Source organism: Anolis carolinensis, chromosome 3, assembly GCF_035594765.1.
Source record: "Anolis carolinensis isolate JA03-04 chromosome 3, rAnoCar3.1.pri, whole genome shotgun sequence".
Taxonomy (NCBI): Eukaryota; Metazoa; Chordata; class Lepidosauria; order Squamata; family Dactyloidae; genus Anolis; species Anolis carolinensis.
This window is the reverse complement of record NC_085843.1, coordinates 278623127-278648308: the sequence shown is the minus strand read 5'-3', so window position 1 is coordinate 278648308 and position 25182 is coordinate 278623127. Positions and strand designations below refer to the sequence as shown.

At 42.7% G+C, this 25182-nt stretch overlaps 1 protein-coding gene and 3 non-coding genes across 17 annotated transcripts in view; all 4 read left to right on the top strand.

Annotated features, from left to right (window-relative positions):
* Nucleotides 1–25182, top strand: part of eif4g1 (eukaryotic translation initiation factor 4 gamma 1) — an 89175-nt gene that overhangs the window by 60976 nt on the left and 3017 nt on the right. For all 14 annotated transcript variants that reach the window (XM_008116226.3, XM_008116228.3, XM_016995679.2 and 11 more), the window contains 22 exons: nucleotides 3991–4857; nucleotides 7161–7249; nucleotides 8555–8729; nucleotides 10034–10167; nucleotides 10455–10574; nucleotides 11833–12006; nucleotides 12373–12570; nucleotides 13720–13866; nucleotides 14400–14636; nucleotides 15473–15577; nucleotides 16312–16468; nucleotides 17208–17308; nucleotides 18669–18771; nucleotides 18865–18967; nucleotides 20398–20657; nucleotides 20762–20877; nucleotides 22396–22568; nucleotides 22677–22802; nucleotides 22898–22979; nucleotides 23258–23356; nucleotides 23550–23684; nucleotides 24353–24434. In XM_008116226.3, coding sequence (XP_008114433.1) covers nucleotides 3991–4857; nucleotides 7161–7249; nucleotides 8555–8729; nucleotides 10034–10167; nucleotides 10455–10574; nucleotides 11833–12006; nucleotides 12373–12570; nucleotides 13720–13866; nucleotides 14400–14636; nucleotides 15473–15577; nucleotides 16312–16468; nucleotides 17208–17308; nucleotides 18669–18771; nucleotides 18865–18967; nucleotides 20398–20657; nucleotides 20762–20877; nucleotides 22396–22568; nucleotides 22677–22802; nucleotides 22898–22979; nucleotides 23258–23356; nucleotides 23550–23684; nucleotides 24353–24434 — 3783 coding nt within the window. The remainder of the gene's footprint in view (nucleotides 1–3990; nucleotides 4858–7160; nucleotides 7250–8554; nucleotides 8730–10033; nucleotides 10168–10454; nucleotides 10575–11832; nucleotides 12007–12372; nucleotides 12571–13719; nucleotides 13867–14399; nucleotides 14637–15472; nucleotides 15578–16311; nucleotides 16469–17207; nucleotides 17309–18668; nucleotides 18772–18864; nucleotides 18968–20397; nucleotides 20658–20761; nucleotides 20878–22395; nucleotides 22569–22676; nucleotides 22803–22897; nucleotides 22980–23257; nucleotides 23357–23549; nucleotides 23685–24352; nucleotides 24435–25182) is intronic.
* LOC134298169 (small nucleolar RNA SNORD66) lies at nucleotides 5142–5218 on the top strand. Its single transcript, XR_010005117.1, has one exon. It is a non-coding gene; the product is annotated as a small nucleolar RNA SNORD66 (small nucleolar RNA).
* Nucleotides 8792–8868, top strand: LOC134298168 (small nucleolar RNA SNORD66). Its single transcript, XR_010005116.1, has one exon. It is a non-coding gene; the product is annotated as a small nucleolar RNA SNORD66 (small nucleolar RNA).
* Nucleotides 10635–10713, top strand: LOC134298170 (small nucleolar RNA SNORD66). Its single transcript, XR_010005119.1, has one exon. It is a non-coding gene; the product is annotated as a small nucleolar RNA SNORD66 (small nucleolar RNA).

Below are 25182 nucleotides of genomic sequence, written 5' to 3'. Positions count from 1 at the left end.
TCTCAACCTGTGGGTCCCCAGGTGTTTTGGCCTACAACTCCCAGAAATCCCAGCCAGTTTACCAGCTGTTAGGATTTCTGGGAGTTGAAGGCCAAAACATCTGGGGACTCACAATTTGAGAGCCACTGCTCTAGAACAAATCCCTCAAAGAATACATGTGCCTGCTGTGTTTTAAAATATTGATTTTGCTTTCTCAATTTCCATGAGTTGCTTTACTCTACAGGAAATTGATTGTGTGTGGGTGGTATGCAGGGTGGATTGAGAAAACGGCTTTAACCTTCACCTTTCTGTTATGGTTCTGATCCAGATGTTGGCTACTATGCCTGCAATTCATATTGGAAAATATATATTTAAAATAACATCACATTTTGGCTCTTCGAATCTTCCCTTACAGAAGTATAATCCTAGGTTGGGCCCGCTTTTTCAGGACTACAATGAGTGTTCAGGGACAGAAATTTTTGTACAAATTTTTGACTTGACTATCAAGCGTTATTATGCTTATTTGGTAGATTAATAAACCTAAACGGTTTGGGATGATGATTCAGGTGAGAGCTAGGATTTTCTTATGGTACAGTTATGCATATTTTGAGATTCTTTTATATTGTGTCATTGAAAAGACAAATATCCTACATTACGTCACTCTTCAATAAAGATTGTATAGTAGCCCCTTGGTATCCACTGGGTTTTGATGCCAGGAAAGGTAGATGTTAAAACCCCATTGTATACAGTGGCTTAGCAAAATGGCATCCCTTATATAAAATGACAAAATTAAGAGTTTGCTTTTTGGAATTTGTTACCCAAGTGGGATATTTTTAAGCCATGGGTGGTTGAATCAGTAGATATAGAATCCTTGGATATTGAGGCACAGTTGTAGTAATTCATTAAGTGTAAGGCTTGTCTTACAATTTCCTTTGATATCTCAAAAATACATTTGTATTATGAGTTTGCTATTTCACAAGTTGTGATAGAGGTATCAGAGGTATTCTCTGATCTGGCCACTAGGAGGCAGTGTCTTTCAATGAAAGTAAGCCCACAGTTGAAAGGAAAGAAAAAAGCTCTCTTGCTGTTTTTGGAGGTCAGAGGTTGCTTGACCTTAGTGTCACAAACAAGTTGTTTGCTTTGTGCAGTGACTTGATTACAAGTAGACTTTAGGGAATATGTTGTTTTGAAATACAATTTCCAACATTCTTTCCCCTCTTTTGCATGGAATAGCTATTCGATATAATGAACCTTGAAAATAAAATGATATATAAAGAATTCTTTCTCACAGATTTCCTCCCTTCCATGCACTCTTCTACTTCTTGCTTTTTAATACATTTTTATTAATTTTTCAATAATGTAACTTAAGTTCAACAAATTGAAAATAGAAAGAATAAAAACACAGAAACTAAAATAGAAAGCGGGGCAAGAGAATCAAATACAGAAATGATCCCATAATATTCATTGTCCATAATACCCCACCAGTTAAAATCAGCAAATCAACTCTACTCTTCCCATTTAAAAAAAATGTAAATAAATAAAAAACATTAAAAACACAACTGACTTTTCTCTTCAAGGAAAGGCAGTATTGGACATAACCTATTGGAAAATAACTGCACCCAGTGTCTGGGCACATATCATTTTGACAAATGTGAATCTTTATTAATATTTAGTCAAGTAAAGCATGACCTTGTTAGAAGTCAACTAATTAAATGAGTGATATTCACAGGCATTCATGTAATGGCACACAGGTAACTCAGCTGTTAAACTGACGAACCATGTCTTTGAACTGCCAAGGACAAAGACATGCCACCACAAAAATATTTTTGGTTAGCAGATGATGGTTGTTTATTTAAAGTTGAAATTGTAGTTGCATTTTCCCAAAACATATAGGTAAAGGTAAAGGTTTCCCCTGACATTAAGTCCAGTCATGTCTGACTCTGGGGGTTGGTGCTCATCTCCATTTCTAAGCTGAAGAGCCGGCATTGTCCGTACACACCTCCAAGGTCATGTGGCCGGCATGACTGCAGGGAGAACCGTTACCTTCTCACCGGAGCGATACCTATTGATCTACTCACATTTGCATGTTTTCGAACTGCTAGGTTGGCAGAAGCTGGAGCTATTGCGGGCGCACACTCCGCTCCTGGGATTTGAACACTCAGTGCTTTAACACACTTCACCGCCGGGGCTCCAAAACATATACACTCCATTTAAAAAACTTTTAGTTTAAAATATGCACTCAGAGATAAAAATAACAAAGTCTTCTTTGAAAAATAACATATCTTGTTCACTCATAAACATCTTGTATTAATTCACCATACAGGCACATTTCTTATTGAAGTTCAGTTACAGTTAGAATGTTGCTTCTCTATGTTGAGTACACAGGTATCGTTTTTAATCAATAACACATAATCGTTAAGTATACTTGTACTCACTGAAGTCCATAAGTCATACTTCTCTGCTGAAGTCCAAACAGCAACATGCATCCACCTCCACTGAGGTGTGAAGCAAAAGTGAATACAAAATGGAGTCCTGAGTCTGAACATGCTCAGTACAATCACATATCTGTTACCCCTCTCGCGCCAAAGAGGTACAGTCAAACTGGCAATTCAACATACACATAGAATACAAGTTAGCAAATATAAACATTAACAAATAAGCAGTGAAAGGCTTGGGAGATTGCTATTTCCAACAGCTCGCAAAAATTAAAATATGCTTCTACTTAGTTGCACTGCAGGTTTTGCTAAATATATTCCATGCTTTCTTCTTTAGTTGCTTCCTTAACATATAGGTTTTACAAAGTCCAAATCTGTTGCAATTTTTAGTGCCCTTCCTTTCTCTTGAGCCTTGGGATCAGGCCTCCAGCAGTTTCACTGAGAAGCTCAGCAGGTCAGGATGGGTCGTCCATTTGTTCTGAGATGCATCTTCCTACAACAGCCAGTCATGAGGGCAAATTCTCCTTCCTCTTATTGCCTAGCTTTTAACCTTCTTCAGTGCTAGGCCTCTGGCTTATGAAACCCATAGAGAGGCAAGTAAATTGATGTCTTCTAGGTATTTGAGGCTACAATCTCCATACATCTTAGCTACCATGACCAGTTGCCAGTACATTGTGGAGTTGTACTCCAAAGTACCTGAAGAGCATCAGATTCCCTACCTTCTAAAAGCACTTTATTTGGATAATCATGAGACTGTCTTCTTTTGAATAAAATTGACCTGTATTGGATTCCCTAATTTCCATGGTTGGCCTAGGACAAAAGCTGTGTTATTTATGTACATATCGTATATACTCGAGTATAAGCTGACCTGAATATACGCCGAGTCACGTAATTTTACCACAAAAAACTGGGAAAACGTATTGACTTGAGTATTAGCCGAGGGTGGGAAATGCAGCAGCTACTGGTAAATTTCAAAAATAAAAATAGGCCAATAAAATTACATTAATTGAGGAATGAGTAGGTTAAATGTTTTTGAATATTTCCATAAATCTGTAATTTAAGATAATAATAAGACTTTAATAAGGTAAGACCGTCGAACTCTGATTACCTATATACTCGAGTATAAGCCAACCCAAATATGAGCTGTCCAGAACCCTCACTCGAGTATAAGCCGGAGGGTGGGGGGTGGTTTCAGCCCTTAGAAAGGGCTGAAAAACTCAGCTTATATACAAGTATATAGGTACTCTTGTGCCTGTGCTGTATTAAGTCTTGTGCCTGCATTGTACTAAGAAATCAATGACCCTTTGTTTTCAAGACTAGGACAGAGCTGTTGATGACTAAAGGTCATGGAAGTCTCTCATTTTGAAACTAGCTTGATAACAAATAGCAAAACAAAAGAATAGTCGAAGTGTGGAATTTGAATTTGGTCATATTCTTGTAACCTTTTAAAACTACCTGCAGTCTTGCACATCACATCTGTTGAAATGGCTAGCTTAAAAGGAGTCTGTCCTTTGAGACTAGTCATCAAAACCAAACTTTTTAAAAAGTATTAATTGTCTCATTTCCTCTTTTCCAGATGACCGTCCCAAGGCCGGTCCAGTAGTAATCAAACCGGCATCTTTGGAAACGAGTAAATCTGCATCCCCGTCTCCCCCACCACCCCTGATAGCGGAGGAAGAGTCTGTGCTGCCGGCCGCTGTGACGGTGGTGTGTACAGAGAGCCCCATAGCAGTGGACACTACAGAGGAGTTGCCGGAGGTCCCCACTGATATCCTCGAACCCATTAGCGCCACCACTACAGTGCCAGGAGGACCAGTGCCCACCCCAGAAGCTCCTGTCTTGGACACAGAGTCTCGGGAGGAGGCAGATGCTAGCCCAGTTTTGGAGCTTACTTCCCAGCCAGAGATGCTCATGGAAGAAGAGGTGGTTCCCGTGGAGACAGTGACTACTATCCAGGAGGAAGCTCCTCAACCCGAGGAGCCTCCTGCCACACTGCCAGGTGCTCCTCCCACCCCGCCGTCTTCTTCAGAAGAAGTCTCCGAACAGGTGGTTGAATCGAATGGCGTGTTAGAGGAGGAAACACCGGAGCCCACGCCTGAGGCCCAGCCGTGCCAGCTGGATTTAGCTGTGGAGTCCCCCATTGCACAGCCTGAGGAGCTGGTGATGCCTTGCGGAGTAGGAGCAGTGAGCAAGCCAGAAGTGGAGGCTGAAGAACCAGAGGAGCATCCTGAGTCAGATGTCAGCCCCATCTCTGAACCGGAGGAGGTGAAGGCTGAGGAAGTGGTGGTGGCCCCAGTGGCCACCCCTCCTGCAGAAGAGGAGAAGGAACCAGAACAGGAGGAGGAGGAGGAAGAGGAATGTGAGGAGTTGGCAGACACGCCAGATCAGGGTGCCCAACCAGCAGCAGCTGAGCCTATGGAGACTGTGGAGGTGGCCTCTCAAGGTGAGTGGAGTGTTCCTTGGGCAGCCAGCAGAACTGCACAAGGAAATAGCAATCTTTGAGTGGTAACTGATCAGTAATGGTCCTTCATTGTAGGCCTTCAGCTGTCCAGAAAATCAGTTTGATAAACATTGCCTGGTGTTGGACAGTGGAATAGACAACCTCCGGATGACTGGGCTCTCCTTCATTAAAGATTTGGAAGCAAAGGTTGGGTGGCCATCCCTTGGGTGCTTTACCTATGTGTTCCTGTATAGTAGGGGATTCAACTATAGGGGGTCTTGTTGAGTCTTCTGTGATGACCTCCTTTTTGAGCCATCGTGTCTGGGCCACTGACACACTGTGATGGAGTTGAGGATCTGAGCGGACAACACACCCCATAACTAGTTAGGTTTTTTTTTGTATTGCAGCGTTCCTCCTCTTTGAGCTTATATGCAGGTCCGTGTAGTTTGTTTCTTCCCCTGGGGTCTTCTGGAGGATTTATTTCCTCATTTTGTGGTACTGGCTGTTAAAAAACAACAACACTGGGTTTGTGCTTTGAGGGTTGTTTTTAATGCATGTGGGCAATAATGAGAGGTCTGAGGAATAAAGAGTCTTTGTACATTGGTAGACTGCTGGGAATGGATTGTTGCCTCTTGTGCTTTGTTCATGTACTTCTTTGAAAGGGGATATACTGTTCCCTCCATTACTTAAAGGGGCATCAGGATCCATCTCACAATTCCATTCTTCAAGTGGGTATCAAAGGTTTAGGTGTTATAGAATGCAAAGAGGCTCTGTACGTCACAAAGGTATAATCCACAAAAATTTAGAATATAGCCATTATGATACTTTTATTCTTTCCAGCATTATTGTTCCTATTCAGGTTATAGCTAACAAAAGTGCCACAGTTTTTATCGGAGAATTTATAGATTTGTAGTAGTTTGAAAGGGCTTTTAGGCCATCACAAGACCACTAAATCCAACCCTACGTTCAGTGCAAGAACTTCAGCTACCTTGTTTCCCCGAAAATAAGATAGTGTCTTATATTAATTTTTGCTCCCAAAGATGTGCTAGGTCTTATTTTCAGGGGATGTCTTATTTTTTTCTGAAAGCAGTAAGATTTTAGCCTCAAGAGTCTTCCATGATTCCTTTCTTGTACTCTATGGAATAGCTCTTTCTTTTTGCACTAATGTCTAGGGATAAAGAGGCGGGAAAGCCTTTCCCTCCTCCTTCGCACCGCACACGCCTTCCTCGGTTGCAGCAGCTCCCTCCTCCTAGGTCTTACTTTCAGGGGATGTCTTATATTTCGCAATTCAGCAAAACCTCTACTAAGTCTTTCAGATGATGTCTTATTTTCGGGGAAACATGGTAGAGAGAATCCCCAGGAGCTTCGACCTCAAATTCTGAAGACATTCTTATAAAAATTCACACTTGAAAAACCATTTTTTTGAAGTGTCTGGAAAAGGAGATCTACCTCCTCACTTGGTTCCATTGCTGAAATGTTCTTATAGAGTCTCGCTTATCCAACCTTTGCTTATCCAATGTTCTGTATTATCCAACGCAGTCTGCCTTTTAGTAGTCAATGTTTTCAATACATTGTGATGTTTTGGTGCTAAATTTGTAAATACAGTAATTACTACATAACGTTACAGTGTACTGAACTGCTTTTTCTGTCAATTTCCTTCTGCCAGCCCGTTTATGTTGGATAAGCGAGACTCTACTATCAAGAAGTTTCTTTACATGTTAAATTGAAATCTTACTTCCTGTCTCCTAAAACCATTAGACACCTGGTACTAGTGCCTGGGGCAGCAGAGACTAAGCATCTACATTCTTCTTAATGACAACTGTTTAGATATCTGGAGGGAAATCAAGTCATCTCCCAGTCTTTACCAAGTTCAACATACCCAACTCCCTCATATGTTTTCTTATCTCTTATCGTTCTTGTTGCTTAGCTCTGAACCCACTCACATATCTACATCTTTGTTAAAATGAGGAACCCAGAACTGAACACTGTACTTTAGATGAGGCCTGACTATTGTAGAAATATTATTTGCTGCCTTTACTGCAGCATCACATTATTGTTGTGATCAACAATAATGCCAAGGTCCTTTACTCGTGTACTACTTCTAAATGGTTGAGTTGGCAAAATTCCAGATCATTAATCTTTCTTTCTTATCCCATCTTTCTCCCATACTAATTTCATACGAGGTTATTGGTATAACCACCTGGCCTTGGCCAGTGATGCCTATCATTTAGTAACAGGAATTGGTCTGTTTTAAACTGATGACTTAATAGCCAACCTTTTCTAAACCCTTCTTTGCAACTGTCTAGTGGCTGTTTCTGTGCCAAAGAAGAAGCGAAAGTTGAAGGACCTGAACAAGAAAGAAACTGTTGGAGACCTCCTAGATGCATTCAAAGAGGTAAGTGCCCCCCTTTCTCTCATAAGAATATATCTGAAACCATATTTTGCCAGGTGAGCCTTCCTTCTTCTGTCTTACATGTAGATTTTTTGGTGCACGCCCCCTCTGCCTCACTCACACCATTGGCTGTACTGTGCCTTAAACTCTTACTAATTGCTTCTGTTGTCTTTTGGCATGAAACTTTATTTTGTTCACCACGCCACACCTCTGCTGTTGGGGGAGGGGGGACCATGAGTCACTTCATTGGGTGACACCAACCCTAGTGATGCCATTAACAGGTGAGGACACATGATAGGTAGGGCCTTTTCAGTACTTGCTTCAGGCTCTGGAACTGCCTCCCTAGTTGGACGAGAATAGCCCCTTTGCTGAATTTCCACTGGCACCTTTTTAAAGAAATCTGGCAGGCATTTGAAATGGAAGGTTTTTAAGAGGGTGCTATATTGTTTTAATGATACTGGTATTTTTAAAAACTGCTTTTTAGCCTTTGTAAGTGTATTATTGTTGTTGTTGCTGTTGTTATTATTATTGTTATTCCCACTTTTCTCTTCATAGGGACTCAAGGCAGCTAACAATAATACGACATGGCACAACAGAATGTAAAAACAAGGCAAATACATATACATATAGAAAAAAACATTTTTAAAAATTAAATTATTATTTGTGTGATGGATACAATTTAAATAACATTTAAAAGCTAAACATCACCCAAACCCCTCCCACAATATCCTCAGTAGTCTGCTGTATATTCAATTCCAGTGTTGGCTTAACTATCGTATAAATGATAACAAATAGTAATAAACTTTATTTATAGACTGCCCTATCTCCCCAAAGGGATTCTGGGTGGTTTTCAAGTATACGGCAACCACTCAGTGCCCAAAGCAAACCATAGAAAACAGTTTACATCAAGGCAAAGCACATTAGACAATATAAGCAACCTAACTGTAACTTAATAAACAAAATGACAACCAACAAAATAAAGACTCAAAGTGAAAAAAAATCATAAAATGCAAAGACTCCGATAAAACACATTAAAAATAGATTATATATAAAAACCAAATACATCGAAACTCCATCAGGCGAGGTTCAGTAGTCCAATGGTCAGGAGTACTTAAAAGGGCCAAGCAACTGATGATGGTTATGATGGTGATTCTGATTTTGACTTGTAGGAAGAAAGAAGTGCTGTGCTTGGTACTTCTTTCTCACTGCACTTGGCTCAGCAGTGCCTTGGACCCCATCCGGCATAGATGTGTGCTGCATGCTGTGTAGTCCTCTTCTTCACAGGCTCTTTTCTTGGTCCTCTCTTAGCCCAGCGAGGGTGGCCCTGAGGCCGAGAACAAGCCCCCTGCGCCAGCCCCAGAGCCTGAGGAGCCTGCCCCAGTTCGGTCCCAGGAGGAGCCTGAGGAGACATGGGAAGAGAAGGAGGATAAGCTAGACCCTGAGAAGCTCAAGCAGGCGGATCAGAAGTACCGCTACAAGGAAGGTAAGTCGAACTGGGGCGGGAGGGGGTCCTGTCTTTTATTTTTTAATGTCTTCCTGTTGAGTCTTCTATGATGACCTCTTTTTTGAGCCATCGTGTCTGGGCCACTGACACACTGTGATGGAGTTGAGGATCTGAGCAGACAATATGCCATAAAAATTGTTATCATTTCTTGGATTGTGGTAATTAATTCACAGGAATTCCTCTCTGCCAATCCAGTCATTATGAATGTTTAACAAACCAGTGTTGGCCAATTCACATTTTGCCCTCTTTAATAGGACACCTTGATTACAAAAGTCTGTCATGTGACTATATTAGTCCCTGGCTCCAACAGCTGGCATCACATACTTTTTGGGTTGGCAGGCAGTGAATGTTGTGCTTGAATACTTTACTTCCAATAAGCTGGGAACCCATCTCATTACAGTTACTGGGTCAGTTACTCCCTTTCAGAACAGTCTTAGCTTTCCATTGCTGGTCAGAACAAGAGCACAACTGGATGCCCATGCTGGATCCTTAGAGGGACAAAACAAGGAGAAAAAGATGTTTCATAAGGAAGAGAAATAACAATGTTTTGTCAAAGGCTTTCATGGCTGGAATCACTAGGTTGCTGTGAATTTTCTGGGCTGTATGGCCATGTTCCAGAAGCATTCTTTCTTGAGGTTTCACCCACATCTATGGCAGGCATCCTCAGAGGTTGTGAGGTTTGTTGGAAACTAAGCAAGTGAGGTTTATATATCTGTGTACGGTGGGAGAAAGAACTCATGTCTGTTGGAAGCAAGTGTGAATGTTGCAATTAATTACATTGATTAGCATTGAAAAGCCTTGCAGCTTCAAAGACTAGGGAAACAGATGAATAAACACAATCCTTTGTTGGGAGGTGTTAGCTGGCCCTGATTGTTTCATGTCTGAGAAGCCATTAAAATCCACAAGCATGTGGACAATTTCAACAGAAAGGAGGAAACCATGAAAATGAACAAAATATAACATCAGGACAGTAAATAAAGAACACCACTCAGAAAACGGAAATTCCAGACATGCAGATTATTTTTGATATCACATTGTGATTTACTATAAGGTAATGGGCAAGAAACCAATGTTGAGGGAGAGACAATGGCAGAAACCATGGAACTTTTAGTTGTCCAATTTATCTAGGTCGATTGATGTTATTTGTTGCCCTGTGAATAATGGTTCCCTCTTTTTTATATTTCAACAGGGTGTTCCCAACCTCGTATTTCATAAATGGGACCTCGGACAAAAGAAATGGTGTGTTTAATATCTGTCACTCTTCACATTCCTTCCCTCAACAGAGCAATGGAAACCCCTGAATCCAGAAGAGAAGAAGAGCTATGACCGAGAGTTCCTGCTAGGTTTCCAGTTCATCTTTGCTAGTATGCAGAAGCCTGAAGGGTTGCCCCATATCAGTGACGTGGTCCTGGAAAAGGTCAGTTCTCCGTTGACAGTTGGGTTCACTAGATGTCTCGTGGAAGCTTCTTTCTTTTATTATTTTGCCAAAGTTTGTTCCTTAATCATAATACCTAGACAACTACACAAGTCAGGCATCACCCTAGAGAAGAAGGGAAATGGCGAAATGGCATTGGGTTGTGATTCCATAGAAGTAGAACTTGTCACAAGTTCAATGGAAGACTTTTATTTGACGATTGCAGTTGTGTAACTTTAAAGTCTTATAATCTCTGGTGTTTTTTTCTTTTCTTTCCTGTTGCATAACAGGCAAACAAAATGCCCCTGCGGCCCTTGGACCCTGTGCGCCTTAGCACTATGAATTGTGGACCAGATTTCACACCTTCCTTCGCCAATTTGGGCTGGCCCAACCCACCCAACCGTGGACCGGTATGTACTGTCAAGGGGTCTCTTTTTCTTCTGAGACCTGTTCCCTGTCGCTTCTCTCTGCCTACGTGATGAGCTCCTAGTTAGTGCCATCGTGTCTGGGCCACTGATAACCCTGTGATGGAACTGAGGATCTGAATGGCAGCCAGAACTTTCTGCTGAAGCTGAGCTTGCTGGGTGATGAGCTAGCATAGTCCTTGCTATGCTTGGAGTATTAGTAAGAAAAATGATCATGGTGTGTTCCTTGCCCTGTCAAACCAGCCATTACACACATTTGTTGTCTCCTTGTTTGTTACCAATCTCTTCTATTCCATGCTTCACTTGTTTCTCTGCTTTGTTATATTAAGAGTGGGCATAGTGAACCCTGTAGGCTGTATATGCCCCCTGAACCCCCCTTCCCCACTTGTTTTAATTCTAGGTTATTTCAGTGTGATTTTCGAGCAGTGTTCATTTCAGTCTATGAAGAAATCATCTCAAATGTATGACCATTTTACCACCCTCACATGCAGCCATAACCCCACACTACCTTCAAATACTTGTTTTCCTTTCTAGTTCTTCTCAAAATGGTGCAATTTGAGAGGGACTGCAGAGGACAATGGGTATATTTGGGCAGAAATGTATGAGAAGCATTTATTCTATAAATGTATTTTTATATTAAACTGTTTGTACTGTGCCCTGCTTTAAGAGAATTCAGGGTGGCTTATAAATTAGCATTAAAGCAGATGAATAATAGTAAGATATTTTAAATGAGCTAAAATGTAATAAGATATTTGTAGAAGTAAACTCAAGGGCATTGTTATGCGATGGAGAGAGGTATTGGCTGTTATTATTGCCAGAAAGAAACTGCAGCCAGCCTTCCCCATTTGCACATTTGAATTTTGTGAATTTGATTAATCATGGGCTTGATTAAAATGTTTTCTCTAGGAATCTTTAGGTCCTTGCAAGGGATGTTGGCCATGTAATCATGCTGGAGGATTTGGATATTCCTAGCAAAATGTTGACTAAAATATAAAAAAGAGCAATGTTTGATTCAAGATTTTTCACTTTCATGGCAGTTCTGTGCCCCTAAACCCACTAAAGGTGGAGGCCTGAGTGTAGTTTCATATAGTGTCTTGGTAGTGCCATTGCTGAACTACTGCTTAGGTGCAGTGGTATGGAGTGGGTGCGGTGGTGCCTGGGAAACAATAAAATTCATTCATTCATGGAGTGGGTGGTGCCTGGGAAGTGCTAACACTGTCTCTCCTGACCCTTGCCTCCAAAGCCTGCAGGGCCAGGACAACGCCGTTCCCAGCAAAGCCTACGGAAGGAGCCCCGGAAGATTATCGCCGCAGTGTCTCTGAACGAAGACGTCAAGCTCAACAAGGCTGAGAAGGCCTGGAAGCCCAGCAGTAAGCGGGCAAGTGAACCAGAGGATCCTGAAAATGTAAAAACTCAGGTAAGCTGCTCCTGTGATCTGTAACGGTGACCTCTTGATATTGACAATTTAGGGATGCTCTTTCTTTGCTGTCTGTGCCTGCCTCAGAAAAAGGTACACAGGCCTTCTTTGATTTCCCAGAAAACAGAATGCCTTCTCTTTTCACCCATTTCTTGCCACCCTCTTCTTCACCTGCCATTGCTTCTATTGTGTGTGTGGGATGGTTAGCATCCTAGATATTTAGGTTTCTGAACCTTTGTGTGTATCGTATCTATTCTTTTAAAAGAGCAAGAATGGATGGAGCAGGGAGGATTTATATAGAGCAGACTCCTTCCTCTCTCTGTCTCTCCCTCCCTCTGAGTATGTTTTGCTGTCTCCTTCCCGCAGGAGCTGTTCCGTCGTGTGCGCAGTATTCTGAACAAGCTGACACCGCAGATGTTCCAGCAGCTGATGAAACAGGTCACCGAGCTGTCCATCGACACAGAGGAGCGCCTCAAGGGTGTCATTGACCTCATCTTTGAGAAGGCCATCTCCGAGCCAAACTTCTCAGTTGCCTATGCCAACATGTGCCGTTGCCTTATGGGGGTGAGTGCTCCAAGCTTTTGATCCTGGTTTTTCCAATGCTTTCCAGTTCCTTTTCTAGATGTGGAGAGGTGCAGCATCACAGTTCAGTTACTAAGCATGTTCATCACATGCTTGGAAAGGCCCTTGGTAAGCGGTTGGTAGTCCAGCTTGTTAGTTCAGGGCTAGATGCATCCTTAAGTTCACTTTATAGAAAATATATAGAAACATAGTGTTGAAAGAGATCACAGGGATCTGAAAATACAATGAAAGCACACCCAACAGATGACTGTGCAGCCTTTGCTTAGAAACCTCCAGGCTCCAAGGCAGCATATCACTCCATTGCCCAGACGCAGCCTGTGAGCGTGTCTTGAAGTGAATCCTTTTGCTGCAAAACATTTGCTAACAGACAAGTTAAATGTGCGTAAAGAGATGACTAATATTTAAAAGATAGTAAAGCTCTGCTGCTTCACTCTTTGTAGCTTGTTGATTTCCTGCTTAATGCACTTGGAGTCTAGCTCGTCTCAAAAGTCTAGCAGAGTTAAAATTGTCTGAAAGAACTGGTCATAGTTCCAGCTGATAATCTTTTTCAAAGCTTGCCTTATATAAACAATATTTCTCGGGAGTTTTGCTATTGATTTGTATTAAAATAGAACATGAATAACCAAGTTCTGTAAGCACCTTTGGGTATCCATTATTCCCCTTGTATCCTCATTTTCGCTTGTTAAGGTAAAATCTAAAAAGGAGCAAGAAGTCAATGCTAAAATTCCCCCTTATGTAGCTACAACAGCCATATAGCAGTGGCATCTTGTTAGTATATCTTGGTGGGAGATGCCTATGGCTAATGAAAGGATAGGTGGATTGAGGCCAGAGAGGATCAGAAATTGAAATCCCGAACTTTTGTTGGGACTGCACAGTGTCACAAGTCTCATCAAAATCTCCCTTCCTCCATTACATTTCCCAACAGTGAAAGGCTGAGCATCCTAAAATGGGTTGCTCCTATCTTGTATCCTGGTGGGCAAGAATGATACAGACTTTTAAGATCTCCAGTACACGTTGGTGCATTGGAGACCTGAGTTGAAATTGTAGGCCACAATGCTAGCTGCAGTTTCAAATAGGTAATTGTATGGAATTTCTTCTCATTGTGCTTTACGTGTATGTTCCCTTCTCTAGCTTAAAGTCCCCACTACTGACAAACCGACCGTCATGGTCAACTTTCGCAAGGTACTCCTGAACCGATGCCAGAAAGAGTTTGAGAAAGACAAAGACGACGACGAGATTTTTGAGAAGAAGCAGAAGGAAATGGATGACACCGCTGGCGTGAGTGGCATTCGATTCTTCTGGATGTATTGGAAAGAACCAAACACATCATACTTTTCCATTGATTTAGTGAGGCAGGGCATGTGAACACAGTTCTAGGCCTGGTGTTAGTCAGAGAAGGGGAGGCGGGTGCTTTCCATTTGGATAAAGAGCCAGAAGAAAAAACCGGTCCAACTTATCATAAAATTACTAGGTTGGAAAAGGTTGGGTTAAAACACCAGACTCAGAGCTGAAGCACCCACATTAAAAAAAATCCAGCAGCCATGAAGCTCATGGGATGACTACTCTCATAGCTTTTTTCCTAAGTATCTCACAGGGATTGCTAAACATTGTGGGGCAGGAAGATCATGCATGGTAGTGCAGGCTGCATGGAAGGTGAACTATGTTTTATGCCTTGAGCTTACTGGTTGAAAGCTGAGGTAGAAATGTAATAGATAAATAGTTTCTTATTTATGAAATTAAAGACTAAAGTATGATCGACCCCAATGATTTCCAGTTCAGATGTGTTATAAACTTCCCCATTTTGTCCATAGCCTGAGGAAAGAGCTCGCCTGAAAGAGGAGTTGGATGATGCCCGGGACAAGGCTCGGCGGCGCTCTCTAGGCAACATCAAGTTTATTGGGGAGCTTTTTAAGCTGAAGATGTTGACGGAAGCCATCATGCACGACTGTGTGGTGAAACTGCTTAAGAACCATGACGAGGAATCACTTGAATGTTTATGCCGACTACTTACCACTATTGGTAAAGACTTGGACTTTGAAAAGGCGAAGGTAATTCTTTACTGCTGTGTGGGAAAAAGAGGGTAATTCTTTTCACTTGAGAGGGGTCAGATGTTCTCATCAAAAAGTCTGTTTGGAAGGCTGATCTTTTTATCAGAAAGTCCACAAGGCTCAGGGCACTTTGCTGCCATACATAGGCTGGAATTCTATTGGTTCCTTCCACATGTGGAAGTTTTCCTGTGGAAACAGATAGAACATCCATATCAAGTCAATTGGAGTTGTTCATGTGAGGCACGTTGTATGTACAGATTCATATTACACATGAATGCACCTAAAGTGGATGTGCATTTTGGTTGTGCAGTTGGCATCTTACTTCAGTTGTGCCAACACACATTCAATAAAACAAAATAGTGCAGTTAGCCCAGATGTAGGATCTCAGCCTTCGAGTTTGGCCCAGAGCTCAGTGTCCAGAACCAGTTGCTTTTTGTCCCCTGTTGTCTCTTACTGTCCTTCCTCAGCCTCTCCTTTTGGGAACTAGCTTTATGGTCCTTATTTCAGGAGCAGCCAGAATAGGGATGACAAGCTGATAACCCATGAGTTGTACTAGTTTTCACAGCTGTTTCTTTCCCTGGCCATTGTGCCAGATTGGGAATCCAAATATATAGGGACACACACATGTGAATCCAATTTACTCCAAGGAAGATCTTTCTACAGTAGACTTGCACAGTGGCCACTCTCTTTCCCTACATGAATCTTTCATGGGAATATTCTTAAGGAACTTGTCTTGGTTGTTCCCACACATTATGACCCTCCTCAAACTGTCGTGCTTGAAATTTTAGTGCTTTTTCCGGTGATTCACACTTTTCCCTTTCCTCCCTGTACTCCAGCCTCGAATGGATCAGTACTTCAACCAGATGGAGAAGATAATTAAGGAGAAGAAAACATCTTCACGTATCCGCTTCATGCTTCAGGATGTGATTGACCTCAGACGGGTAAGTTTCAGACTGTTCGAATGCCCTGTGGCCTCTGGGCCTGAAGGGAGGCCTGCTGTTCCCTCCTCAGAATGATTGGAATGGGACTGGGGGCAGCACGAGCCCCACTCTCCCTATAGCCCCTTGAACTACAAGTTTGCTGTTGCCCTTGGCTTGTGTGGTCTGATAGTACTACCCGCAGCTGAATTTAATGCAGGGAGGCTCCCAATGTTTACCCTTTCTGTACCTAAGGCTGCTGCTTCCATAGTCACTGCATAGGAGATTGTGGTGTTCAGGGGTGTGTGCCGTCTCCTCCTGGTCACTCTTGTATCTGGAGCTTTTTCGTGTTGTCTTCCTCCATCCCAGAAGTACCACATTGCTTTTGAACTAATAATGGGTCAAGAATGTTACTATACAGCCCCATGCCACGCCACTGTCCATTATTACTATTCCTGCACTTAAGGTCCTACTAAGCTCTGTTAAGAGATACAGAATAGATGGTCTGCAGTCAGAAAGGCTTGTTATCTTGTATACAAAGCACAATAATGATAGTGGACAAAAGTAGACAATGTATGCCAATTGGAATGACCCCTGGTGAAGCTAATTCTGAAAGAAAGGGGTCCAATGGAAATTAGTGCCATCACAGAGCAACATGGGTTTTGATTCCCATCAGTCTATTTGTTTCTTGGTTCCATAAAGTGGTGCATTCTCGGTGCTGTAACCTTTCTCCCTGCTTTCCTCTATGCCTCTTGCAGAATAGCTGGGTGCCAAGGAGAGGAGACCAAGGCCCCAAGACCATTGACCAGATTCACAAGGAAGCTGAGATGGAGGAGCACCGTGAGCACATTAAAGTGCAACAGTTGATGTCCAAGTCGGATAAGAGGAGAGGGCCTCCGGGCCCACCGTCTATAGGTACGTGGGAAGCTAGAGGGATGCATAGTTCTCTCTTTCTGGATTTGGTATTGCCTTGCAGGACCCAACTGCTTGAAGCATTTGGAAAAAGGAAGGCAGTTTTAATTGTAGCTGGGAGGGTGTGTGAAATGGAGGGAGGAGGGGAAGCTGTCACATGGACTTTGTTTCCACAAGTTTGTTAGTGGCCACTGTTTGGTCCCACTAAAAGGAGATAAATCCATGGAGGATAAGATTGCATTTAACCATTGTGGCTAAAGAGAACTTGTGTTCAGAGTGAATATGCTGCTGAGTAAAGTTGCTAAGGGTTGAGAGAGTAATTTCTTCCCATCTCTTCCTATGGGGTTCCCAAAGAGGCATCTAATATACCAGTTTGAGAAACAGGATGCTGGATCAAAGGAGACCAGTGGGGTTGGATGTAGCACAGATATGGGTAAACTTCGGCCTTCCGGGTGTTTTCGATTTCACCTCCCACATTTCCTTACAGCCAGTAAGTTAACTGGGATTTCTGGGAGTTGAAATCCACAAAGCCTGGAGGGCCGAAGTTTTCCCATGCCTGATCTCACAGATGTTTCTGCTTTCTTAAGCTACCCTTGAACAGTGGGATTTTCACATCAGACTGTCTCCCTGAGCAACTCTTTCCTCTGCCCCATGTATGCATCAATCAGTGAATGTACATGAATAGATTGTTGTCTTGGGCCATTGGCAGAGAGGGGTCTTAACTTGGCTGCTATGTCTACAGGTGGGCGAGGGAACGTAGTTTCGGATGATGGCTGGAACACCGTTCCCATTAGCAAAGGCAACAGACCGATTGACACCAGCAGGTTAAGCAAGATCACCAAGGTAAGCCGCCAAGTGCCAGTGAAAGGAAGGAGGGAAATTCTTTAGCAAGAGTCTTCAGTTGTTATAGATTTACGTACGTGCTTTATTGCCTCCCACTCAAGGGGGCTTTAGAGGGTGATACAAAACAGTAATGGTTTCCTGATCCTATCTTGGATTGAGAGATTTGAGGGTATTGCCACTTTTCAGGTAACCTGCATTCTGCTGGGGATCCCATTATTAACTTTCATTGACTTGACTGCCCAAAATTACCATCAGAACTCCACTTCAGCATTTTTAATATTGGAGTCTCCCCATTTTATTTTCTGCCCCCAATGCACCCCTATGGGACGTAATGCCCAGTTTTGCAGTTTCTGGCCCTCTCTGGGCTAATACAGGTTGAGGAGAGTTATTTTCCCAATAGGAAGTGACCCAGAATTCAACTTTTATGTTACTTCTTCTGGGAAAAAGACCTCTCCTGGCCTAAAATGACCCTCATTCCCCCATTTGGTAAAATTGATTTATACAGCCCTGGGGAGCATTGCAAAGAGGGCTTTATTTTGGAGAGTGGGGATAATCTAAATGGGAGACTACAAGAATAGTATTGGTAGGGGAACTTTCCCTCCTTTGTTCTATTGCATATGAGGATTGTAGCAACAGCACAGAGTTTCAAAAACCAAGTTGACACAAGGCTGCCTGAGTCAGCAGGAGGCTGGATTTGCAAGCTTTTATGTCTGTGTCCTTGAATGCGGTTGTATTGATGTTAACTAATACTGTGCCAACAAGCTTCATTTCTCTTGTGAATATTGGGTGTCATTGGAAGTAGGGAGAGATATAAGCCTGTCTGGCTTAGCTTTTAAAATGTAATACTTTAAAAGTGATGGAAGTAGTTTCCTCTTTAATATATAAAAATGTTTTAAGTTAAGAGATGGCATGTTGAATATTTATCCTCATATCCTGGCTGTTGAAACCCTGTGTGAACCCTTTTTGCTTTATTGATCTCTCATATGATGCCTCACTCAGAACACTCTGCAGTTTTTGATGGAATAATTTTTGTATCTATGTGTATATTGCCTATAGTTGCTCAAAGTCTCAGATAAAACATCCTTGGCCATTTTTCCATGCCTAGGTGCAGGAGAGGCTTCTCTTTTTAAAGCCCTCAATTTTTCAAAACAGGAAGTAAACAAAAGCCAGCAAAATACATTAATGATGTTTTCCTCCTCAGGGCTTCAGAAGTGCTACACACCATTTTCAGGAGCTCAAAACGATGTTATTAAGGCTCGAATTCTTATGAGGGGAGATATTGCTGTTGTTAAGTAAGGAAGTCTAGGGTCTGTTTTCTCTCATCAATAAATGACTCCATTCTCTCCGCTCACTCCCACAGCCTGGCTCAATCGACACCACTAACCAGCTCTTTGCGCCTGGTGGACGACTGAGCTGGGGGAAAGGCAGCAGCGGTGGTTCAGGTGCCAAGCCAGCTGAACCAGGTAAGGCAGCTGATTGGAGCAAGGAGTTTGTAAAGTGGGTCTGCCTTCATGCAGAACCATGGTCTTCTAACCCTCCCTACTTCCTTTTCCTAGCATCTGACTCCAACCGACCAGCCACAAGTACCTTGAATCGTTTCTCAGCCTTACAACAGTCGGCTCCAGTCGAGAGCCAGGACGTGCGCCGTGTAGTGCAAAGGTCAGTCTCCTTCCCAGTCTCCCCTTGCAGTAAAAGCTCTGTGACTCCCTTTTTTGTCTACTGTCCCCACCAAAGAGAAATAGTATATAGCATAATGATCATTTATTAGGATCAACATGACTACAGTCCTATGCATAGATGGCTGGGGTTTACTGTTGAATGCATTGGAGCCTATTTCTCTGACGGGAGAGGTTGTATTTGTGAAACAAAATTGAGCTTCAACATAATTCTTTATCAAGATGAAATGCACTGTGAAGCTCTAAATTGCTGATAGTCAAGAAAAGAAGCACTCCCATGCAAACTCTTAGTTTGAAACAGAAACTCCATCAACCCTCTTATTTTCTCTTCTTTGTTAATTAGTACCAAACCATGTCACCCAATTCACTTTCTTCCCATTCTGACAAATGGTGTTTTCATTTCTGCTCGGAAAAAGATCTTGAAACTCCACCCCCATATGTATCCCTGTACGCTATTTTCACTGCATACAGTCTGGGGACATCCCTTTAGTCAATTAAAGAGGAATTTCATAACTTTATTTCATTTTCATGCTGAACAAGATCTCTGTAGGCTGAAATCACGAAGTTTGAAGGGCATAAATGACACCTTTCTGAAATTCCTACTTATGGGTGGTGTTATAGGCCAAACAAATTTTAGTGGACAATTTCTCAGCATGTGCATATGTTATTAAGATAACCATATGTTATTAAATAGGGACATATTACCTGGCAGAACCTATAGATGGTAGAGCATAGACCCTAGGACTCATCACAATATTTGCCCATTTTCTGAGTTGTAATAAAAGAAAGAAAAATATTTGTTTAAAGCGGGGAAATGGTAGAAATTCCTTTCAAGAATGTAAAACACAAACTGTAAAAATGATCTCAAGTTAGTCTGCAAATTAATGCAGTAGAGATACCCGGCAACTGATAGATGCAGACCAAAGTGGGGGTGTGCAGTAGACTGAAATATACTGAAGATAAGATGTAAACCTTTGAGCGAGTGTCAGAAGTGACGACTAGGACTAAATTAGAGCCAAGCAATTGCATTGTTTGGGCATGCTTTCAGCAGAAGAAAGATAAAGCAACTGTGCTCAAGCAGTTCTAAAATGTTCCCAATGAACCATGATGTACTACCCTTAACGACTGTTTTGGTAAGGCTAGGAGATACAGGCTTACATCTGATTAATGCAGATTAATGCAGTTGAGGCTTGTTTAACCTTTGAATGCTTATTTTACACAGAAACTGGTTAGAGTTGTAAAATTCCTCAAACAGATGAAATTGGTGTGGATAATTGGTTGAGTGTAAAATGGCTAGGGGACAAGATTGTGAATATGTTAAAGCCTTTAGAAAATGTCTGTACGATGACTTAGCAGACACTATAGAAAACTATATCAGGACTGGAGGCACTAGCTTTCTGGATCTCCCTACAGAAGCAGCAGCAGTCGTGACCGTTCTGAGAAGGGCGGCGAGCGAGGAGACCGCTCAGAGCGAGACCGGCCAGAGAGAGGGGAGCGTCTAGAGCGCTCCGAGAGGCCAGACCGGTCCGACAGAAACAGGACCCCTATCACAAAGCGTAGCTTTAGCAAGGAGATGGACGACAGGAGTCGGGAGCGTGAAAGGCAAGGCGTCCTTGAGACCGTGCGCAAAGTGGCCAGCATGACGGAAGAGCGGGACCGAAGCAGGGAGCCTGGTGAGTGGTGGGAAAGGGGTGCTGGGGTGAGTCTCCAATTGCCCCCTTCCCTTCAGAGACCAGGGGCAACCCTGACCTCACCACCTTGCTCTCTCCTTTCTCAGCAAAGCGTGAGCCAGTGGCCCCCGAACCTCCTGCCAAGCCGGCTTTGTCTGAGGAAGAGCTGGAGAAAAAAGCCAAGGCCATTATTGAGGAGTACCTGCATATCAATGACATGAAGGTTTGTACCAGAGGGCAGCTGTGGTGGTATGTTGAAACTGTCCCAGAAAAAAGGGCGTTGTACTGCATCTAACTTTTTGCCATTATTGCCAGGCTGACATGCTCACTTTCTGTGGAAACAATGGGGTGGGAGTAATGAGAAGCTTGTTGAGAGGAAGATCTGCATGTTGTACTGAGACAGTGAAAATTCCTGCCCAGCTTGCTGCAAGACCTTAGAGATATGACTCTTCTTTTATAGTCCTGTACAAAAAAAGAATGATCTCCATAAGCTTGTAGATGGACTGAATATATTCTTTTCAAAGCCCGATAGCTTTCTTCAAGTAAATTGGCCTTCTTCATGAGCATTAATTAGATCACCAGCAGAAAATTCAGAAATTCGTATACATGTTCTCCATTAACCGGACTGATACTAATAAAAGAAGACAACTGCAAGGCTTTATAATGAATGGAGTTTCTGAAATTTCTATCCGTGATCTGATTAATGTTCCTGATGAAGGCCAATCTACTTGTGCGTTGGTCATAATACATAGGACTTTTAAAATAATGAAGAATACATTCAGTCCATCTACAACCATATGGAGATCATTCTCCTTTTTTCTTCATCTTTAAAGTATATGCATGCCTATCTCCATTAAACCAAGGTTGAGGGAAGAAACCTGTGGTCTTGAATATTAATCCTCCTGTTTTAGAATTTGCCTTCCATCTTCCAGTTGATTTAAATAAAGGGGGAGCTGGCTCAGTTTGCCAGCTAGGCAGATTAAACCAGATGGTCTTTAGGTGGGGAGTCAGTGTGGTATAGCAGATAGAACAGGGAGTTGTATCCAGGAGACTTACGTTCAGAATATTGCTCCTCTGCAGAGTTTACCAAAAACATATTCAAGGGTTTTGCCTGTGAGACAAAATATTACAAAATCCAAAATGTGCAAAAGAACAATTCTGTGATTGCTCAACCAAAATGAAGAAAATACATCATACAGGCTTTTAAAGCTTCACTGGCTTCTTCATCAGGAATAAATATTAAAAATCACACAGGAGAAGAAAAGAGATGGTGTTAGAGTCGCCTCATAGGGTCTTATGTTGCAATAAAAGGGCAATAAAAGACAGCTGATAAAATTTCAACTCGTAAAAGGAAGGTAACTTCCCTTCGATTCATATGCTATGTCTGCACTATGAGACCTATTTTCTTCTCCTGTATCGATTTTGAACATCTTGGCTTGATTAAAAATTTGCCAGTAATAATGACATAGTTTCGGTGTCTGTGCGTCCTTCTTCCTTCCACACATGACCCCTTCTATCCCTGTGCAGACATTGAAATACTACAGTTAGTACTAAATACCCAAAGATGTTTTTCCTGGCAATTGTTTTGGAGAGAAGTGCGCACGTTGGGAATCTCCATACCTCTGCTTTTGGCCCATTGTATGTTTGCAATCCTTCAGTAGCGATGGTCAGTCAAGTTTTGGGGTGGCAGCCATGACAGTGTTTGTGCTGATTTCTCTCCTTGTCTGCTTTCTGTTTGCAGGAGGCCCTGCAGTGCGTGCAGGAGCTGAACTGCTCTTCACAGCTCTACATCTTTGTGCGGAATGGCATCGAATCCACACTAGAGCGAAGCACCATTGCGCGTGAGCACATGGGACTACTGCTGTATCACTTGGTTAAGGGAGGCAACCTCTCCAAGGAACAGTACTACAAAGGGTAAGAGGGCTCAAAAAAAGCAGCTTGGGTGGTGTACCCAGGAATCCTTGAGCTGGCGCTGTCACCCCATTTCCAAGACACAAACATGCCCTCCCTTTCTACACATAGGCTGCATGAGATCCTTGAGATTGGTGAGGACATGGAGATTGATATTCCCCATATATGGCTGTACCTGGCAGAAATCATAACTCCCATTTTGAAAGAAGACGGTATCCCCATGGAGGAGCTCTTCAGGTGAGCCAGTATCCTGCACCTTCGTTGCTTGCATTACTTGAGCCTCTGCCTTGGTTCTGGTGCATGACCTGTCCCCTGTGCTTCTTTCTTTTCAGAGAGATTGCCAAACCCTTGGTCCCCATTGGCAAGGCCACAACTCTGCTGCTGGAGATCCTGGCCTTACTTTGCAAAGGAATGGTAAGTAGTTCTTCTAAAAGCAAATCTGATATAAAGTTTAGCAGAGAGCAGCTGCAGAGTGCTTCATGCCCCATTTCATTGATTCTGGGGAAGCATGTTTTGGTTGGCTAGTAATTAAAATACTTTAATTACGTTAGCCAATGTGGTTTCCTTGATCTTTTTTGAAAAGTTTCTAGAGCTCTCCTTCAGCCAGTGAGTACCACATAGAGTTGAAAAATAGAGTTGGTTTTGTATAACGTTTGTATAGCCTTGTATAACGTTGACCCTATTCCTTGCAGAGCCACAAAAAGGCAGGGACGTTGTGGAGAGAAGGAGGCCTGAGCTGGAAAGAGTTTTTGCCGGAGGACCAGGACATCAATAAGTTCGTCACAGAACAGGTAAGCAACACACAAATTGTTTGAAAAGGTTGGGAGCGGCATCTGACACCTTAGTAGGTGTGGATTTGACAGCTGTGCAGCCTCTGGTGTCTCCTCAAAGTAAAAATTGTGTTTGGATGTGATGAATGTCCTTTGTTTGCTATAGCCACTTGCTCTTACTAAGCTCTCTTTTCTTTTTGTCCTCATTTTCCAGAAAGTGGAATACACAATGGGTGACAGTTCAGATGCACCCAGCCGCAAGGAGCTCACCTCAGAAGAGCTGTGCAAGCAGCTAGACAAAGTATTGAAAGAGAATGCAGATAACCAAAGAATATTTGACTGGATAGAGGTGAGGGTTTTCAGGGTTGGCAGGCTGTCTTGTTCAAGACAATGCAGGGGAGAAGCTGGGAGGCATGGAAAAGAGTGGCAGTCTAAGCGGCATTTCAGATGTGCATCCTTCTGCACAGATAAATCAGAGCCTTTTGCATTCATTCCCTGCCCATTGGTCTGAAACTATTCTGCCTTAGAGATCATTCAACAAAGGGCGCGTTCTCTAGGCACAATTGCTTGATCCTTTGCTTCCTGGGAAGTTAGGTTGACAGTGTTGCTTTTTCCTAGAGTAAGAAGAGTTTCAGGGCAATAGGTAGTACCAGTGGTTCGGGGCTGATCTCTTAAGATGTTGCTGGATGGAGCACAGCCTTTAATATTCTGAAAAAGCCCTGCCCTACACATCTAGCTTTTGTCTGGAGAAATGTATACCTCCTCCACGTCCATTTCCTCCTCTTAGCTGATAAGTAAGCATTGTTGTGGGAGTCAGGGTTTACCTACCAGACTGCAAAGCCATCCTTGCTAGCAGGTAGAAGAAATAGCTTGACTCGGGCATCAGGTGAAAGAGGAAATGGTAAACTGTTGGTGAAATACTTTCTCTTTCTTTAAGAAGGTCCCCAGACGCTTACCAAACCAGCTAGAACATAAATTTGTGATAATCGATTTTGAATTTTTTTTTTCTCCTAACAGGCAAACTTGAGTGAACAACAAGTCTCATCCAATACGTTTGTCAGGGCCCTGATGACGTCGGTGTGCCATTCAGCAGTTGTCTGTAAGCATTTATAATGTTGTTTACTTGTTAGTTTGAACAGAGCTGTGGGGGTGGCTGGAACCCCTTACAGTCACAGCATGTCTGGAAGCTTACAATTTGCCCTTCCCTGCTCTCTACCTGTGAAGCATCCTTCTCCAAACAGGTTGAGTGTCTTTATCACTGCCACTATGAATTGTGCTGCTTCCCTTGGACTGTAAAATGATGGACAGAGAGTGGCGGGGATGTCAGTAACTGGCCAGCCATGGATGATGAGCAGTGTTCAGTTTTATGTGTTGTGAGTCATTACAGCCTGGCTTTAAGTGCTCTGTGTGCTAATTTGTTTCCTTGACTTCCCCCTCTGGTCCAAATGCTGCATTAAAAGGCCAGTGCTGTGTTCCATGCAAATACTGAGCTTGTATTTGAATTGGGCTTGTGGGCCTAAAAAAGCAAAGCAGTGTGGTGCTTCTTGGCACACCTCAGCTCAAGCCTTTGACACCCCCTGCCTCGTTTTATCCTGGGACGCAGTAGGGATATTCCATGACAATCAAAAATATTGCTACTGCTTATCGATCTTATCACAGTGAGAGCCAGAGGGGAAAACCTGAGAGAGAAAGTAGTAAGAAAACAGGAAGACTGCATCCCAAATGGATGGGCTCACTCAAGGAAGCCACAAATGCCCTGAGTCTGCAAGACCTGAGTAGGGCTATGGATCATAGGATGTCTTGGAGGTCTTGTTCTTAGGGTCACCATATAAATCAGGGTCGATTTG